The sequence below is a fragment of the Schistocerca piceifrons genome, chromosome 1 (genome assembly GCF_021461385.2).
Source record: "Schistocerca piceifrons isolate TAMUIC-IGC-003096 chromosome 1, iqSchPice1.1, whole genome shotgun sequence".
Lineage (NCBI taxonomy): Eukaryota > Metazoa > Arthropoda > Insecta > Orthoptera > Acrididae > Schistocerca > Schistocerca piceifrons.
Window position 1 is genome coordinate 235,756,767 of NC_060138.1, and position 19,911 is coordinate 235,776,677.

The 19,911-nt window shown below is 44.7% G+C and overlaps 1 protein-coding gene across 1 annotated transcript in view; it reads left to right on the forward strand.

The window, feature by feature from the left end:
- Positions 1–19,911, forward strand: part of LOC124803845 (esterase FE4-like) — a 60,096-nt gene that overhangs the window by 19,491 nt on the left and 20,694 nt on the right. Inside the window, exon 4 of the mRNA XM_047264709.1 lies at positions 1,306–1,438. Coding sequence (XP_047120665.1) covers positions 1,306–1,438 — 133 coding nt within the window. The remainder of the gene's footprint in view (positions 1–1,305; positions 1,439–19,911) is intronic.

Here is a 19,911-nt window from a genome sequence, read left to right on the forward strand (position 1 = left end):
CCTCCTCCTCCCTCTCTACCACCTCATCCCCCCTCTACCTCCTCCTCCCCCTCTACCTCCTCCTCCCCCTTCTACCTCCTCCTCCCTCTACCTCCTCCTCCCCCTCTACCTCCTCATCCCCCTCTTCCTCCTCCTCCCCCCTCTCTCTCCTACCCCCCTCTATCTCCTCTGCACTCCCTATGTCCTACCTCCTCTCTCTGGCTGTCTCCTCCTTTTCCCATTCTTTGTACAGTGCCTCCTCTTCCTCTTCTCTACCTCTTTCCCCTCCCTTTCTCAGCCAATCTCCTCTTCCTTTCTTTGTCCATCTACTGTCCCCTCTACGTGTGTCCACTCCTTCCCCTGCCATCTCTCCAGTTCCTCCCTTCTTTCTTCACTTACCTTAATAGAATGTTGTGGTTCTTACCCCCATAGTATTTCTTTCCACTTAGTTTATGGTAAGTATGGTTCAAATATGTAAAGTGGCTTAGGAGGAGGTATGAACCATACAGACGTACATATATACACACACTTTTTGTATGATTGGATAGAAATAGTGGAGACCGACGCGTTTCGTCAGGGGGTCGTTTAGCTGGCGACCGAACGTTACTGATATACTTCAACGAATTCCAGTGGCAGACACCACAAAGAAATTTACTGTTGAAATTCGAAGAATAGTCGAGTAACATATTAATTCATCCCATGAATGTTTCGCGAAGTGACCACAAGGAGAAAATCAATGGGATTGGAGCTCGTAGAGAAGGGTTGCCGACATTCTTGATCACGTTCAGCAGTACAGCTGGTATTAATGTTACAGATAAATGAAAACCACTTCAGTTGTGTTATTACACATCTGTTGTATTACTACTGGCTTCATTCATTGAACATCTTCATGCTGCCAATTTGTGCTAAAATCATGACAAAGTAAGACCAGATCATTTGCGTCATGACTTTAGCACAAATAGGCAACCTGATTATCATGAACGAGACTGGTTGTAACACGATGAATGGGAAATAGTACCGCTGAGGGTGTTTGCATTAACCATTAACATTACCGACATTTATTTTTCCCATGCGCCATTTGCGAACCGCATTGGGCAGAGGGGAAAAGATACTGATGACAAAAGAACCCTCCACTGCAACCCGTAATGTGGTTTCGAATACAGATGTAGTTGCCCACTAGATTTTCGTAACATATTGACCATACGGCCTCCGATTCGCAAAGTTTTGCTTGTGATATTATGACATGTTGTACGCAGATATTTAGTCTGTTAACAGCAGCCGTCATTCCATAAACTATGTTAAGACTAAGTCTCTTCTTCACTTTAGGGGCACCGCATATGGCCGACCTGGACTCGCTCTTCAAAACCGCTGGACCTGGACAGAATCTGGACCCGGCCTCAGATGAGCAGAAAGTCCGCAACGTCATGGTCAAGCTCTGGACTAACTTCGCCAAGTACATGTGAGTATTTACTTTACACATTATCTTAAGCGGCATGTCTTTCTAACAACTCAACTTGTCTGCCCACTGCGCCAAATTATCGTTGCGTACGTCTGCTTATTTTATATATCAGTCATGCTGTCTATAAATTTGGCTAATTTTACATTCGTTGGTTAACTAACATATTTTGACAGTTACGTATTTATGCTCTCCATTCCCTCGACTTTATGTCGATTTTAGTAGTTGCTTTTCAGATAAAAGGACTTTTACACGCCCAGATAATCGAACAGACTTGCCTGTAGAGACAGTGTTTGTTCAGACAAATCGTTGTGTCTGAATGAATCACCGGCTGAAAAATTTGTCTCTGTTCCTGTCTGTTTGGTCTGAGCGAAATCTGGCGGCTCTTGACTTTATTTAGTACGTCATATGAGGCACGACATGTTTCCGGAATAATGTCGTTCAAGCTACGAAGGTGATAAAATAGTAGAATATATCAGATAGTTGTCCGAATGGGACAGAAATTGGTAGGTGCGATGTACATGCACAGACGAATGAATCATTACAGTTTTAGAAAAGTCGGATGAGTAAGAGAAAGAGTTTCACAAACTGAGAAAGCCAATAACGCTCCGGTCCACCTCTGGCCTTTATGCAAGCAGTTATTCGGCTTGGCACTGATCGACAGGGTTATTTGATGTCTTCCTGATGGCTATCGTGCGAAAATTGTCCAGCTAGCACCTTAGATCATCAAAGCCTCGAGATGGTTATGGGACCCATAATGTCACACACTCTCTCAATTGGAAAGAGATCCGGCGACCTTGCTGGCCAACATAGTATTTGGCAAGTCTGAAGACAAGCAGTCTGAAGACAAGCAACTCTCACCACGTGCGGGCGCGGGCATCATTTTGCTGAAAGCCCAGGATGGCTTGCCATGTAGTGTAACAAAACGGGGCGTAGAATATCGTCGACGTACCTCAATAAGGTTGCAGTGGAGGACAACCAAAGCCCTCCAGCTACGAGAAGAAATTGCACCCCAGACAATCACTCTTTGTCGTCAGATTGCATGGTATGTAACGGTCAGGTTGATATCGCACTGCTGTCTGGGCAGTCTACAAACAAGTCCTCGCTCCTCATCGAGGCTCGGTTCAAAGCGGGACCCATCAATGAAGAGAATTCTACTCTAAACACCGACGTTCCAAGCTAAAACGTGTGTGGAGACACCCCGGACAGTTCTGAGATACCATCCTTACTGTCGCTGCCATACGGCGCGACAGCTGGGAGTTAGGGTCTGGGGTAGCATTCCATTTCATAGCAGGATATGTTTGGTTGTCATCTGCAGCATCTTTACAGCACAGCGGTACGTCGATGATATTCTATGCCCAGTTTTGTTGCCCTTCATGGGAAGCCATCCCGGGCTTACATTTCAGCATTTCAACCACACACGGAGAGAGTTTCTGCTGCTTGTCTTCATGCTCCACTTACCCTACATTGACCAGCGAGGTCACCGGATGTCTCCTCCCAAATTGAGAAACTTTTGAGCTTTATGGATAGGGCCCTATAACCATCTCGAGGGTTTGACGATCTAACGCGCAAATTGGACAGAATCTGACACGATATCCCTCAGGAGGAATTCCTCAATTTTTAATGCCCTTTTTCTAGAGTAAAATATCTGATTTTACTGAAATTATACACATTCCTTTGTCTGCACGTGTACATCATATCTACCGATTTCCTTCATATTCAGATAATTCCTTTGCCGTGTGTGCCTTCTTTTATTGCAGCAACACATGTTATCAATATTTAGATCCTTCAAGACATGACGTTGAGAAATCGCATTTTATAAACCACTCTTTGTCCGTCCTCTCCATACTGATATTTTTCTTCATATAACTTCCTCAATGATAGCACTAGACAGAGTAGTGGTCATATAACCAATTTCAATTAATTTTGCAGTGGCCAGAAAATATTCTGTACTCTCGTACTAGAGACTAAGTACAGTGAAAAAACTGCATTGTGACTGAAAGGTGCAAATGCGAACAGCATGAAGTTTAGTCGAGACTTGTGTTTATCTGTGTGTTTCTTCGTCACTTCGATGTGCTTATTAACGATAAATGTCTAGCACATTTGTATCAGTAACAGACGTATCATTTTGATTGCGGTGGCTTTAATGTAAGGCTCGTTGTTGGTTGTATCTAAAGGGAGTAAATACAAATGTGTACGCTAATCACCCACTCGAATAAATCTACAATTACGTTTGGAATTATTACATATAACTGTGTATGACGGAACATTTGATGTTCCCCGTTCCTCAAAAATCACTCAATACTATATATAATCGAACGAAATGTGTTGTTGACAGGAACCCCACCCCTGAGGACGATCCAGTGATAGAGGGAGGTTGGCCGCGTTTCAACTCGACCACGCAATACTACCTCAACATCAATGTCAACACGACGCTTGAACAACACAGAATGGGTGAGCGGATGGACTTCCTCCATTCAGTGATCCCACCCTATTATTGACGTTTCATGTGTGTTTAAAAATGCTCCCGCGTTCATATACTTGAGTCTGTAAGTTAACGTACACATTGTTTGTATAAAATTGTGTAACTGAAATAAAACAAAAAATTGAAGACTGAGCTATGTTGCTTTAAGAAGATTGCTCCAACCTTGGCAGCGCCCGCATATGTGTATATATAATTTGAGCACATATGTGTACACATATAAAAAACCCAATTTACTTGCAGAAATGTGGATTCAATACTACGAATGGATATCCCGAAACGACATCCACATCCATCGACCACAGTTACACTATAAATTACTCTTAAAAATTCATAAATTACTCCAAAATATAGTCATTAATTCCAATTCTGGCAAATTTAGACCAAATTTAATCTCAAAAATTTTTTATCATGTATATCAACAACTTTTATTATTCTGTGTAGTAAGCCAAACTGTTACTTTCATATGAGGTGTGTCACACTTTTTGTATCTTTCGTTTCTTACACATTATTGTCATATCCAGTTTTGGACAAAAAGGCAAAGCTCCAACGGGCTGAATAATCCTGAATAGTCTGACTTCAAGACACATTTGGCCTCAGCGGTTGGTGACGTGGCCTAATGGTGTAAGGCCTATGTTGAAGTCACAGTCAGCTGTCGGCTGTGGGCTCGATTCGCAGTCCCAGATCCGCTTCTGCTGCCGCGGAAAGAGGACATGTGCGCTAGCCGGTGCGAGCACAGAACTTCAGCGTGCCAGCAGATTCATGTCGGCTGCATACGAGAAGTACTGCTGGCGTTTGGCTGAAATCGACCAATTAAATATGGCGCGACTGTAAACACGAGGCTACGCTACAGGTCAAACTGTTACCACGACCTTTCTTTGGCATTGACATTCGTTGGTTTCACCAACTCACAACTAAATTATCGCCTTTCAACCTAATCTAGACCTCGGGCTACGCTACAGATAAGCCTTTCACAAGAATCAAATCGATCGACTTCAGCCAAAAGCCAATTGTACCGTATTCATTTTAGTTGCTCATCGTCTGCATCTCCACCATGTTCTAGTTTTGCTAAAAGTTTCCATCGACCTGTGTATTATTGACTACTTTCTGTTTATGAACGTTAGGTCATATGCTCTAATATTGTCTGAAGCGTGTAAGGTACCAATTATTTTCAAATCAGATTTTATTTCCTTATTTTCCAGATTTACGTTTTATATTGCGTATGCAGGAATTGATAGTATTCATTGAGTTCAGGCAGCACTGTCCAGCAGAACGCATAACAGAAAGTAAGATTCCAGTTACTACGCTGGATGAAGTATCCGCTGGAGTATCTGGTGTTGCCAGTAGACAGTGGGATGAGGCGCTTAGGCTCTCTGTGAGACAGACAGTTACATAAGTGCACGGTACGCAGGAAAACCACAGCCATCCTGCGACGAAGCAGGTGATTTTTGTGTAATAAGTATTTACTAATAAAAGTCACTTTCCCACTGTAGAATTGGGAGAAGCCTACTGCACATATGCACTTTCTTACAACAATATTATGATGCAAGAAAGCGCCTGCCGCTGTGATCGAGCGGTCCTAGGCGCTACGGTCGCAGGTTCGAATCCTGCCTCGGGAATGGAAGTGTGTGACATCCTTAGGTTAGTTAGCTTTACGTAGTTCTAAGTCTAGGGGATTGATGACCTCTTATGTTAAGTCTCATAGTGTTTAGGGCCATTTTTTGCAAGAAAGCAATCGTTTCAATAAACAATGTTTAAGATAACGATGTTGTACGAACAGCTACGATCTAGACTGCGCGTCATAGTCGCCAGTCGTCTATAGGATGCCTTCCGAAATAGTTCTGTTGTGAGACCATGCCGTCAAGAAACTTTTAGTTTTGCGTATTGTTTCATCATTATCAGATTACGATGTTTGCGTAAATAAACACATCATAAGGACAACCACGAACATTATTTCAACTAATACAGCATCCCTCTTCACCACTTAGAAATTGCTTGATATAGAGATTGCTGAGGCGCTGGTACTGCTTCTTGGAGGGACATCAACAACGAGTGTTTCGCAGCAAACAGATAGGAGCAAATACCGCGTGACGATTCAGCAAGGTAATCCGAGGACAGAGTGTAACTCTCGGATGGAAAAAACACGAGTCATACTACTCTTATGCCATCTTCCGCGGACGCACTAGCTAAACTGAGGAACTTGAGGTGGTTTACTAAAGTCGGGGGATCTTATAAGCAGGTAATTATCACTTCAATAAAACATTACGTCTTTAGAAGCCGTCCACATAATCATCCTGTCAAGCTATCGAGTTTACAGTCTCTTGAGTCTCATTCCGCCTGATAGTAACAGAAAATTTAGTGCTTCAAATACATTTCGTTTGGTTTGTATCTTCATCGTATGTACCCGCCCGAGACTGAGACGCGTTTGCAGTTTTATTCATGAATCGATTGTCACTAGCCTTGTACGTGCATTGCCTTTTATCATGTAGCATTCAGAAGCGCAGAAGACACGTTATTTAACGCCCTGCTGAGAGAAATAATTTCACACGTTTGCGTTGTGCGTGTCCTTACGAAATTATGTGGAAACATATGCTGGTAGGGCATGCATCACTTTAGATGCCAAGTAAGAAAAATTTATTTCGCTTTGGATTGAGAAGCAGGTGCCGTTGTAATTTTAGTACGTTGTGAATATATACTTAGTTGAGTCGTTATTATTATTATCATTAGTAGCATGTACAAGCAATATCGACTGTTATTTTACGAATTATACGTACATAAATATTTCCGTAATAAAATACCTAATTTATTGATTTCTACTGCATCTTATAGCGTTATAGCGTTGTTTCACACGCCAACAGAATGTATTAGTCTTGTGAGGTGCTCTGTACTTCCGTTGAACTACGTCACTATTAACGACTGTGCCAGTGCACTACTAAAAAGATAAATTAGTCTAAGCAAATAACTCTTATTTACCTCAACTCTGAAAATATCTCGAAGTAAAGTTTGGAACACAAATATTCCACAAAAATGGGAATTTAGCCACTTGAGAGACTAAGTCCGTATTGACACGCAATTCTAGGGCTGTTGTGGTTCCAATAACAAGTACGTTTAATAATGAGGCGTATTCCAGTATGGCATCTCTCGATAATCCATCGCATTTGCTGCTAACTTCTGAACTGTGATGGTCAACTGCAAAACACGACCTCTGACTGTAGAATGCAACCCTCAATACGCAACTACAGAATACGATTGCCTCTGCAGCCCACGAGCTAAAGGTTATAAAACCGCGTGGATGGCGACACCGCATCTGCGTGATTGGTTGTTGTTATCAGACATAACAAGCTTTTTGTCTGTTGGCACTTCTGTCCAGATGATATTATTGTCGTCCCTGTCTGGTATCTGTGGCAGGTGTGGCAAAGTGTTTCCTTGGCCCAAGGCGACCTCTGTTGAACGGCCGCTGAGGTTTGCACTGCTCAATGCGTTGCCTGTGGTGCAGGCAACCCGGACCGCAGTATTGTGGGAAGGGGTGTATCGAGCAGGAGGAGCCGGAGGATTAAACAGCTAGTAAAGCATAAGTAAAATAAAGTACACTCCTGGAAATTGAAATAAGAACACCGTGAATTCATTGTCCCAGGAAGGGGAAACTTTATTGACACATTCCTGGGGTCAGATACATCACATGATCACACTGACAGAACCACAGGCACATAGACACAGGCAACAGAGCACGCACAATGTCGGCACTAGTACAGTGTATATCCACCTTTCGCAGCAATGCAGGCTGCTATTCTCCCATGGAGACGATCGTAGAGATGCTGGATGTAGTCCTGTGGAACGGCTTGCCATGCCATTTCCACCTGGCGCCTCAGTTGGACCAGCGTTCGTGCTGGACGTGCAGACCGCGTGAGACGACGCTTCATCCAGTCCCAAACATGCTCAATGGGGGACAGATCCGGAGATCTTGCTGGCCAGGGTAGTTGACTTACACCTTCTAGAGCACGTTGGGTGGCACGGGATACATGCGGACGTGCCTTGTCCTGTTGGAACAGCAAGTTCCCTTGCCGGTCTAGGAATGGTAGAACGATGCGTTCGATGACGGTTTGGATGTACCGTGCACTATTCAGTGTCCCCTCGACGATCACCAGTGGTGTACGGCCAGTGTAGGAGATCGCTCCACACACCATGATGCCGGGTGTTGGCCCTGTGTGCCTCGGTCGTACGCAGTCCTGATTGTGGCGCTCACCTGCACGGCGCCAAACACGCATAAGACCATCATTGGCACCAAGGCAGAAGCGACTCTCATCGCTGAAGACGACACGTCTCCATTCGTCCCTCCATTCACGCCTGTCACGACACCACTGGAGGTGGGCTGCACGATGTTGGGGCGTGAGCGGAAGACGGCCTAACGGTGTGCGGGACCGTAGCCCAGCTTCATGGAGACGGTTGCGAATGGTCCTCGCCGATACCCCAGGAGCAACAGTGTCCCTAATTTGCTGGGAAGTGGCGGTGCGGTCCCCTACGGCACTGCGTAGGATCCTACGGTCTTGGCGTGCATCCATGCGTCGCTGCGGTCCGGTACCAGGTCGACGGGCACGTGCACCTTCCGCCGACCACTGGCGACAACATCGATGTACTATGGAGACCTCACGCCCCACGTGTTGAGCAATTCGGCGGTACGTCCACCCGGCCTCCCGCATGCCCACTATACGCCCTCGCTCAAAGTCCGTCAACTGCACATACGGTTCACGTCCACGCTGTCGCGGCATGCTACCAGTGTTAAAGACTGCGATGGAGCTCCGTATGCCACGGCAAACTGGCTGACACTGACGGCGGCGGTGCACAAATGCTGCGCAGCTAGCGGCATTCGACGGCCAACACCGCGGTTCCTGGTGTGTCCGCTGTGCCGTGCGTGTGATCATTGCTTGTACAGCCCTCTCGCAGTGTCCGGAGCAAGTATGGTGGGTCTGACACACCGGTGTCAATGTGTTCTTTTTTCCATTTCCAGGAGTGTAGAATCAATTTTCTAATCAGCCTTTCAGTATCTGGACCACACTAAAGTTTTTAAATGTTACGGCACATCGTTCTTTTTCCACTAATTTGAACCAGTTAGTTTAGTTTTCTAGACATCTAGAACATCCAGTGGAACAAGCTCAATTGAACATAGGATCAGAAAGTATTTTCTTTTGCGTTCCACTAACAGTTTGTAGTCACCACGATTTCGTCAAGTAAGAATCGAAATGCGATTGTCTTTGGCTGGCGAGCTCAGATAGCTGCAGTTTGACATCCAGATTAGTTAGACATCACTAACACCAATGCTCAGTGCTCCATACGTAAATTCGGCGGGCAGGTGGAACTTGTAAGCAGTTAAAGAAAAGATGATAAGACATTACTGGCCGCGAGACACCGTCGGGGTTTATTTGGCGCCTGGTACAAATCTTTGTATTTGACGGCAGTTTTTGACTTCCCTTTTGACGCAAATTTGATGAAACAATTAGGACAACACCAACACCCAGTCCCCAAGTGAAGATAATCTTTGAGCTGGTCAGGAATCGAAATCAGGGCAGTGTGATCTACAGGCAGCTTTGCTAAATACTTCATTTCTCTATCTCTTTCTTCATAGTTTTCGTTCTGTGCTATGTTACATGACATCAAAGTTCATCAATGAAAACTCCATTCAGATTCTTCTTCCTGTTACAGAAACTGTCCAATCCCCTGGCGAAAAGACTGAGCTACTGTGCCAACAACTACTGCAACCACGAACTGCGTTCATTTAAGCAGAGTATAGCGTTGCACGTTTCGATTTTTGTTCTCCTCTCTCGATGGCACATCTAAATTGCGGATCTGTATGTGTGGCTGATTGAGGAAAAATTGATAACCACAAGAGGAATCTGGTCGCGTAGAAATGATTCTAGCGGAACATAGTTACCCACATTGGACTTGACTTATCTACGACTCGAATTTATAATCTGTCATTTGAAGTTCGTAACGACATCCTATAGAATGTATAAGGATCTCTTCTACAGCTCGTTAACGACAATCGAGAAATGTCGCGAATGATGTGAGAGTGATGCACATAGAAATTTAAGATAACATTCCGCCCAGTCTTAATCTACAGAGTTGTCTTACTGTATGCCTGCGCAACTTGCCGGTAGGTAGGGCACTTCCGCGCAGCCAGTATGGTTACACCCTCAATACTAACCGGTTATACAGAATGGAAAGTGCAACATTATACCGATCAGTCAGCTTCTGTGGCTAAAGTTGCGGCAATAAACAAAAGAGCACACAGATCACGAGGGGGAAATACAGATATCCGGAACTAGCAATGCGATCGCACTTGGATACCAACACGGGCAGGAAAATGAACAGCTAAGACTCATGTCCCATGGGATGGCGAAAATGTGCGATTGGGTTTGTGAAAGTATTCTGCAAATGTAGAACTAGTCTTGCAGCTGGACAAACAATGCGAGTTCGAAGGGGCTGAAAAGCGTGCCTCTAAAATTCGCACCCAGCCACAGGATTGCAAACTGAAAACGCAGATGAACCAGAATAGGGACAGCAACAGTAGCATGCAATGTCCTAGAAGGTCTGATCGCCTCTAACACCACCGAGACAGTGAGAAAGGGGAGGACCAGTCGCGGTATGAGCACGCCTTCTGACCCTCAGGAAAATGAATGAAAAAGGAAGTTGATGTGTACACACAGGTCCTGAAGGCTCACGAGGAAGCCCGACGGGAAAAGACACATCAGCGTCACTAAAAACAATATGGCTATGCAAAACACCGAAGTACAGAATCACTGGCTGACGCCGATGGAATAAACCCTGGATAGGCACAAGCCTGATCGCTACCAGAGCCCAAACTGAGAGGACGACACGGAATCAAAAGTTGATCAAGGCCACACGACATAGTTAGCCTCTGACCATTAACGTAAACAGAATCGAATCAACAACTAAGGTAATAGGTCTCTAACAAAATGTACGTACTATGGAGGCTGATATAATTCTAATGTTAGATGTTACTACCTCCACAGTAATATATATTTCAAGATAAGACACATTATTGAATCTCGGTAAAGAGCACAGCACGGCAGTGTTACTGCGCGACGCCTTGGATATTATAGAACCCCATCACGTCAACGTGATTTACGTTTTTGGCATCCAAATTATTAATAATCATTGTCTTCGTCAGGAAACGCTAAGCAGAACGCAAGGCATTTTTCATTGCAGAAATAACTGTTTCTACTCAAACAGCATCTGCGCATAAACTATCGTTGCTGGTGATTTTAAGACTGTACTCAACCACGTGGATCAGATACCTAATACGAACTTAAGTGACGATCTACAGAATTTTATAAGTGACCTTTAATCATCCAACACCTGGAGATTAAAATACCCAATCAGACGTCTCGCTTAGTGTCACACTTAACGCTGCAAATTGATTAGACGACATACCAGTGTAAAGGAATCGGTGGGTGTGGAAGTAAGGTTCTGTGGTTTAGGTGTAGAAGATGCAGGCAGCCAATGGCGGATGGTAAAATTTGTTGGATTTGTTGTTATACAAGCGTAGAAAAGGCTCGCAAATGGCAGCCGGGCGTCAGGTGGCGAACAGTTCGAGCTTGAGCCCAGCTGTAGTCTGTGGCGTCACCAAGGATCGTACAGCGGACATGGAAGGAGGGTTTCGGCTGGCGGATTCGTGTGGACCGGGGCTGGGAGGGTCTTAGTTCGACCCTAGGACCATCATAGCAGCCGGACCTCAGAGCTGATGCATCCATAGAGATGGTTGAAGAGCATTGGCAATTTCACTGCGGAAGCCTAGACACAGCAGACGCGGATTGGAAACACATCTGTATCTGTGATCAGACTAGTTGGAGGACTATCTTTTATACACGAAAGAGAAGGCCTTCTTGCTGCAGATGTCTCGTTCGAAGCACCGCCGATACGTCTCGAGTGCTGGCTACTGCCCGGCAGCCGGTTCGATGGTTGTGGAGCCTGACATGACGACATGCTGCTCTGGCCTGGATCTGCATCGTTACACATGTATCACAACTGGTAAACCAAATATATACGGCAGAATCCCAGCCTACAGATTTCTATATTGTTCTGCGTATCAAGTCACTACAGCTTACGCATATCAAAAAGTGGCTCTAAGCACTATGGGACATCTGAGGTCATCATTCCCTTAGACTGGAACTACTTAAACCTAACTAACCTAAGGACATCACACACATCCATGCCCGAGGCAGGATTCGAACCTGCGACCGTAGCAGCAGCGCGATTCCGGACTGAAGCGCCTAGAACAGCTCGGCCACATCGGCTGGCTTACGCACAACAAAAGAGCCATTGGATTAGAGGAACATGGCAGCTTAATTTCAGCTTACATCACGATGTGGAATTACAGTACAAACTGGAATCCACTGACACAAAGGAGAGAGCTGCACCTATCTGAAATCGAAAGGGGTACATGGAAAACTAAGCCCGCATTAATCAACTACGTAAAACTGTATGCTAAGTAAAAGTCTACCGGACGAAAACTAACGCTACAATATTATTTCTTAGCAGTGCAGTAGTTATACCAGGTAGACTCGTCCACACTGAACAACATTTTCAGGATAAAGTCAGGGCTAACATTTACAGTCTGATAAACATGCATGCGATGGATTATCACGTAAGCTGGCATTTACTAGAGGGCACGCGAAAGAAAATGTGCAATTAAATCCTGCGAATCATTGTACCACTAATGGAATTCATGAGGGCTGTAATGGTAATCTGAAGAAAGCCACAATCACTTCAGTCGCTAATATGCAAACAGAGCTGATAACGAAATATTTGTGAGGGTGATTAACAGCCGACAGAAAACTGAAGTACTTGAAGTACAAAAATGTCCGCAGTCTGAGAATGTAGACAACTAATTTTTTAATAGACTGTCGAGACCTCGTCCATATTACTTGGGAAAAGCAGGAACCCTTTTTATTTTGCTTTTCTAGACTTCCAAAAAGTGTAAGATAGAGTGGAACTTAATTACCTTGAAAGAGACATAAATTAAAAAAGGAATTAAAAGGCCATACGCCGAGATCGTCAGGGTACGCCTACAAAATGCGCACACCTGATTCATGATTAATGATAACCCTTTGGAGAAGATAGTTACAGAAGATCCTCCGTCAGGGTTCCCCGTTGTCTGCTTTCCTCTGTTGCGATTACAACAGAACACTCTGAGGATTAAAGGCTACACTGACCAGATGATGTATCCGCGGGATGAAGATGATCACTGTCTAATTTCAAAATATTAGCAGGTTGAGGCCAGCGGAATTCGCACTTTCAGAGTATCACAGATTTTGCGGGGATAGAACTGACATGCCTAACTCAGCTTGTGTCGATATAGCACCTAAACCTCCATCTTGTCGACACCCACTGCCGCATATAGTGGACACAAAATTCCACTTGGCCATGATCATCGCGGTGAATTCCATATACATAAACTCAACTGGGAGAAGATGATACAATCAGTCAAAATGACATTAAGGAGACGGGACCTACGTAGACCAAAATTGGCTTATTACATTGATATGTATATATCATGAAAACCGAATAATATACTTCCATCTACGGTCCTACCAACACCTGAATATTGTACGTGAAAAATTCTATTACGGTGGCGTGCTGTCTGTGGAGACTCAGAATGTTCAAATTAGCTATCCTCATCCCTTCTTTATTTATTCAGTTATCACAGTCCACTTTATTGATGACAACAAATGACCATCACAGATAAAATTATATGTATGTACTTATAAGTGTTTATGCTAAAATATTTATTTTTTATTTCCTAATTTTTCTCGACCTGAACAATAAATTAAGTTTAAAATGTCTATAATACCACATTTTTCTTATCATTATTCTTTTTGGCTACTATCGTTCTAAATTTGTCTATTATGATGCTATTCTACATCTTTTCCACTCTGTCACATCTTCCTTTATCGCAACAGAAAAAAAGCTAAACGTTTTCAGTATTTCAAATTACTTTGACTACTTTTACAGTTCTACTGCTGTTTCTACTGCATTGTATACCAATTACCGAATCATTGCGAATATACAATGAAGAGCCATAAAAAATGGTACACCTGCCTAATGATACGAGCACGCAGAAGTGCCGCGACACGACGTGGCATGGACTCGACTGATGTCTGAAATAGAACTGGAGGGACTTGACTCCACTAAGCCTGCAAGGCTGTCCATAAATGCGTAAGAGTACGAGAGGGTGGAGACCTCCTCTGAACAGCACGTTACATGGCATCCCAGATATGCTCAACAATGTTCGTGTCTGGGGAGTTTGGTGGCCAGCGGAAGTGTTTAAATTCAGAAGAGTGTTCCTGGAGCCATTCGGTAGCAATTCTGGAAGATAGAGATGTCGAATTGTCCTGCTGGAATTGCCAAAGTCCGTCGGGATACACAATGGATATGAATGGGTGGACGAGGATGCTTACGTACGTGTCACCTGTCATAGTCGTATCTAGACGTATCAGGAGTCCCATACAACTCCAGCCGCACACGCCCCACACAATTACAGAGCCTTCACCAGCTTGAACAGACCCCTGCTGACATGCGAGATCCATAGATTCATGAGGTTGTCTTCATATCCGTACACATCCATCCCCTCGATATGATTTGAAACGAGACTCATCCGACCAGGCTACATGCTTCCAGTGATCAACAGTCCAATGTCGGTGTTGACGGGCCCACGCGAGGCGTAAAGCTTTGTGTCGTGCAGTCATCGCTGCTACACGAGTGGGTCTTCGGCTCCGAAAGACCATATCGATGACGTTTCGTTGAATGGTTCACACACTGACACTTGTTGATAGCCCAGCATTGAAATCTGCAGCAATTTGCGAAAAAGTTGCACATCTGTCACACTGAACGATTCTCTTCAGTCATCGTTGGTCCCCTCCTTGCAGGATCTTTTTCCGGAGAAGCGATGCCGGAGATTTTACGTTTTACCGGATTCCTGATATTCAGGTACACTCGTGAAATGTTCGTACGGGAAAATCACCACTTCATCGCTACCTAGGAGATGCTGTGTCCCATTGCTCGTGCACCGACTATAACACCATATTCAGACTTAGTTAAATGTTGATAACCTGTCATTGTAGCAGCAGTAACCGATCTAACAACTGCGCCAGACGCTTGTTGTCATACATAGGCGTTGCCGACCTCAGTGCCGTATTCTGCCAGTTTACATATCTCTGTATTTTAATACGCACTCCTATAACAATTTCTTTGGCGGTTCAGTGTAAAAAGTCCCTTCTAGTACTGGCACCATTTTGAATTTTCTTCGTTAGCTACTACTATTATTACCACTGAAACTGAACTTCGATTACATGTGATAATGTTAGGGTCACTGACCCTTGGAGAGCAGTTAAATGTACTGCGCAATACTGTTAATGGGTATCTTTCTCGAAATTCGGTAACTGTCCCTCACTGAGATGCAAATGATTGAAATCTGCCTCAAAATTGGCTGCAAACTTTTCGTATATTCATGCCTTTGCGAAAGCATGGCGCCCTGCAACATTACCCTGACTCGGTGATTCATCAAACAGCAAGTTGTCGACACATGAGTAAAAAGGACAGAGCTCACAAGTTCATCTGAAATGTAACGTGGATTAATAATGACACATAGGCACCAAATTTTGCTCGACGCTACCGGGGACGTCTCCCACGGTGTGGAGTTCGTCACACCCTCTCCTACTTTATACGTTGTTATACATTTATTACGTAAACCCAACACCGCCTCATGTAATCATATTGTTACTTTGAACGAGTCTCACTCACCAAATTATTGACAGCTATACGCTGGGTGTATCTAAAATACAAAGATATATTATTTCGAAATAAGACGCCCTGGAGTAAAATATGATTTTATGCTATTTGTCAGTCTTTACTGAAAGTCGCCTAATTCCTTTTAAAGAACATTTTTGAAAAAAGTAACTTCCCTACAATATGGATCATTTCACATTTTGCTGTTAGTATTCATAGTTAAGTTTTTTTTTATAGATTAATTTCCGGCGGCAATAGCTTATAGATTACTTCTGCACTCCCTCATGCACACTTACTACGGATGGAAAAAACCGACCAGTTAAAACTGATAGCGATATTTTAGTTTTCAATAACCATTATTTTTAGGTATTCGTCTGGTCTCGGTTATAACAGGTACATTTTTCTATTTTTCACTACTAACTGTTTAAAACCGAAATATCAATTAGCTTAAAGGAAGTGCTAAATTTTTTGGTTTTTAAATAAACTTGTTTTAAAAACCTAGCAACATTTGTTCATCAAATTTCCATTGATTTGAGATGCAACAAATATATGGCATAAGAATAGGTACAGCAACGCTGGCACAAAAATGCACACACCGGAATTTGAATGAGTAGGCCGCACCTGGCTGTATGCAACCAACATAGCTTGGAGGAGTCGCAGGTCCGATAAACTCCCTGTAGTACAGTCGTTAGACCATATACACTCCTGGAAATGGAAAAAAGAACACATTGACACCGGTGTGTCAGACCCACCATACTTGCTCCGGACACTGCGAGAGGGCTGTACAAGCAATGATCACACGCACGGCACAGCGGACACACCAGGAACCGCGGTGTTGGCCGTCGAATGGCGCTAGCTGCGCAGCATTTGTGCACCGCCGCCGTCAGTGTCAGCCAGTTTGCCGTGGCATACGGAGCTCCATCGCAGTCTAACACTGGTAGCATGCCGCGACAGCGTGGACGTGAACCGTATGTGCAGTCGACGGACTTTGAGCGAGGGCGTATAGTGGGCATGCGGGAGGCCGGGCGGACGTACCGCCGAATTGCTCAACACGTGGGGCGTGAGGTCTCCACAGTACATCGATGTTGTCGCCAGTGGTCGGCGGAAGGTGCACGTGCCCGTCGACCTGGGACCGGACCGCAGCGACGCACGGATGCACGCCAAGACCGTAGGATCCTACGCAGTGCCGTAGGGGACCGCACCGCCACTTCCCAGCAAATTAGGGACACTGTTGCTCCTGGGGTATCGGCGAGGACCATTCGCAACCGTCTCCATGAAGCTAGGCTACGGTCCCGCACACCGTTAGGCCGTCTTCCGCTCACGCCCCAACATCGTGCAGCCCGCCTCCAGTGGTGTCGCGACAGGCGTGAATGGAGGGACGAATGGAGACGTGTCGTCTTCAGCGATGAGAGTCGCTTCTGCCTTGGTGCCAATGATGGTCGTATGCGTGTTTGGCGCCGTGCAGGTGAGCGCCACAATCAGGACTGCATACGACCGAGGCACACAGGGCCAACACCCGGCATCATGGTGAGGGGAGCGATGTCCTACACTGGCCGTACACCACTGGTGATCGTCGAGGGGACACTGAATAGTGCACGGTACATCCAAACCGTCATCGAACCCATCGTTCTACCATTCCTAGACCGGCAAGGGAACTTGCTGTTCCAACAGGACAATGCTCGTCCGCATGTATCCCGTGCCACCCAACGTGCTCTAGAAGGTGTAAGTCAACTACCCTGGCCAGCAAGATCTCCGGATCTGTCCCCCATTGAGCATGTTTGGGACTGGATGAAGCGTCGTCTCACGCGGTCTGCACGTCCAGCACGAACGCTGGTCCAACTGAGGCACCAGGTGGAAATGGCATGGCACGCCGTTCCACAGGACTACATCCAGCATCTCTACGATCGTCTCCATGGGAGAATAGCAGCCTGCATTGCTGCGAAAGGTGGATATACACTGTACTAGTGCCGACATTGTGCATGCTCTGTTGCCTGTGTCTATGTGCCTGTGGTTCTGTCAGTGTGATCATGTGATGTATCTGACCCCAGGAATGTGTCAATAAAGTTTCCCCTTCCTGGGACAATGAATTCACGGTGTTCTTATTTCAATTTCCAGCAGTGTACAATGGATTAACACAAGAGACTACTTGCGAACACTGCTCATTATGGCATTCAGTCCAGAGGTAAACCAATAACGTCATTCAACACATATTATTAAACCTTGTAAATTAAACTTCATTACAATAAGTAACACCTCATAAATCGTACCACACTCGTTAAATGACATGACGAGTTGTTTTTTGTGATCCAAATTTGAGCCCATTCTTAACCAAACAAACCTTGCATGTCTGATCGAGACACAGAGAGACGTAAAATATCAGTTTACATGGCAGCACCTCGCAATCAATGATGATCTGAATATCACAGCACTGGGGATCCCCAGGAGTAACCACGAAAGGTGTATAATAAAGCGCATGCACATATGGGAAACACCATGAAGTAAAGTTGTGTGAATGGAAGGGGAGTAGAACCCAGTACCTATATGAATTGTTAACTAAGCACAATGAGACTAAAAAAAAATATGCTCACCAACAGCGTGATACTGGTTCAAATGGTTCAAATGGCTCTGAGCACTATGGGACTTAACATCTGAGGTCATCAGTCCCCTAGAACTTAGAACTACTTAAACCCAACTAACCTAAGGACATCACACACATCCATGCCCGAGGCAGGATTCGAACCTGCGACCGTAGCAGTCCCGCGGTTCCGGACTGCAGCGTCTTGAACCGCACGGCCACCGCGGCCGGCCCGTGATACTGGAATCTGAATGATTTTTGCCTGAAAGGTATTCGAACCTGGTACCTTTCGCTATTGTTTTACAGCTATGAATAGACAAGAACTATTGACGGTTTCTTCACCAGTTGTGAGATGTGCACATGTTTGGCTAGAGGTAACGGAACGATTAGTGCTGTGCCGCCTGGCACTCCCGACCAGATGCATACCGTCGTTGTTGACACGAAGAGGTGTCAACTATCAAATTCCCTTTCACTAGTAGTTAGGGTCACGCCGTTAGTAGAGACGAGACCTGGAGGAGTTTGGCATCATTAGGAAACAACGAAATGCTGGCACAGTAGCATCTAGAAGGGTTGAAATCCAGAGAAAAATTGTAATTGTAACTCGAATCCCAGTCCAGTTCCAATATCTTCAAAATCTCATGGACACGTAAAACAAGAAATCGAGGACCTGTGACCCTAAATGACGACTGGTTTGAAAATTAAAGTAACGTTACTAGTGTATGAAAGCTTACTAGAGACAGAATTTCTGCAAGCAGTGATTTCTGCCTCTGACAGCCAAAAGTAATCCCACAATGTTTCAGTCAGCAGGGAAGGACAAGTTTAATGTTGATTTGGAGCCCAACACTATCTTGCGTTCTCTACTAAGCGTTACCGGAGGTGAAGAGGGTATGTTTGTGGCTATTAAAAACTGGTAGCCTCCAGCAGGAATTAAACCCACACCTTAGCCATTACAAACTACCCACAGTCAAACCAACCACCGAATTTCACATGCGTTAGCATTATTTTTTTGTCATAAAGGGATTATGCAGCACACTGTAGGAGAAATGTTGACTTCCGCTGGCGCTTTTACTGTAAATAGGCTATACGTGGTCAAGTAGTCGTCACGCATTGCGAACGTAAATCCATGATATCAAAACCATCTTTTATCTTTCTTTTTTTAGCTGTATACCGTCTGCTAAGAGTATCAATATGAAAGATGTTGAGACTTTAGGTGATTTTCTAACCAGCCAGAAGTAGAAATTCACCGCCATCAGCCAGTGTCCGCTTGATACAGACCTGTTACCGCCCAAGTGATCGCGACGCATTGCCATAGTGCCTATGATCTCCAGCGGATTTCTCTGCGCTCGATTTAACAATTATAACATCATGTAACATTTCGTATGATATAGTATAATGTTTCAGCGTGTTCTATGGCGATTTTGTTTGCCACGTTGCTATAAGCGAATTTAACTATGGTCTTACTTCGTTTAAGTCTGTAGCAAAGCTCATACTGTGACAACATCATTATTTCTCATTTTTGACGTTATGAGGAGCGTCATTTATGCAAAACGGAGTCGAGGCGGAGTAAAGTCTACCACTTGTGATATTGTGTTATGTTTCTGTTTAATATAAGGGGGA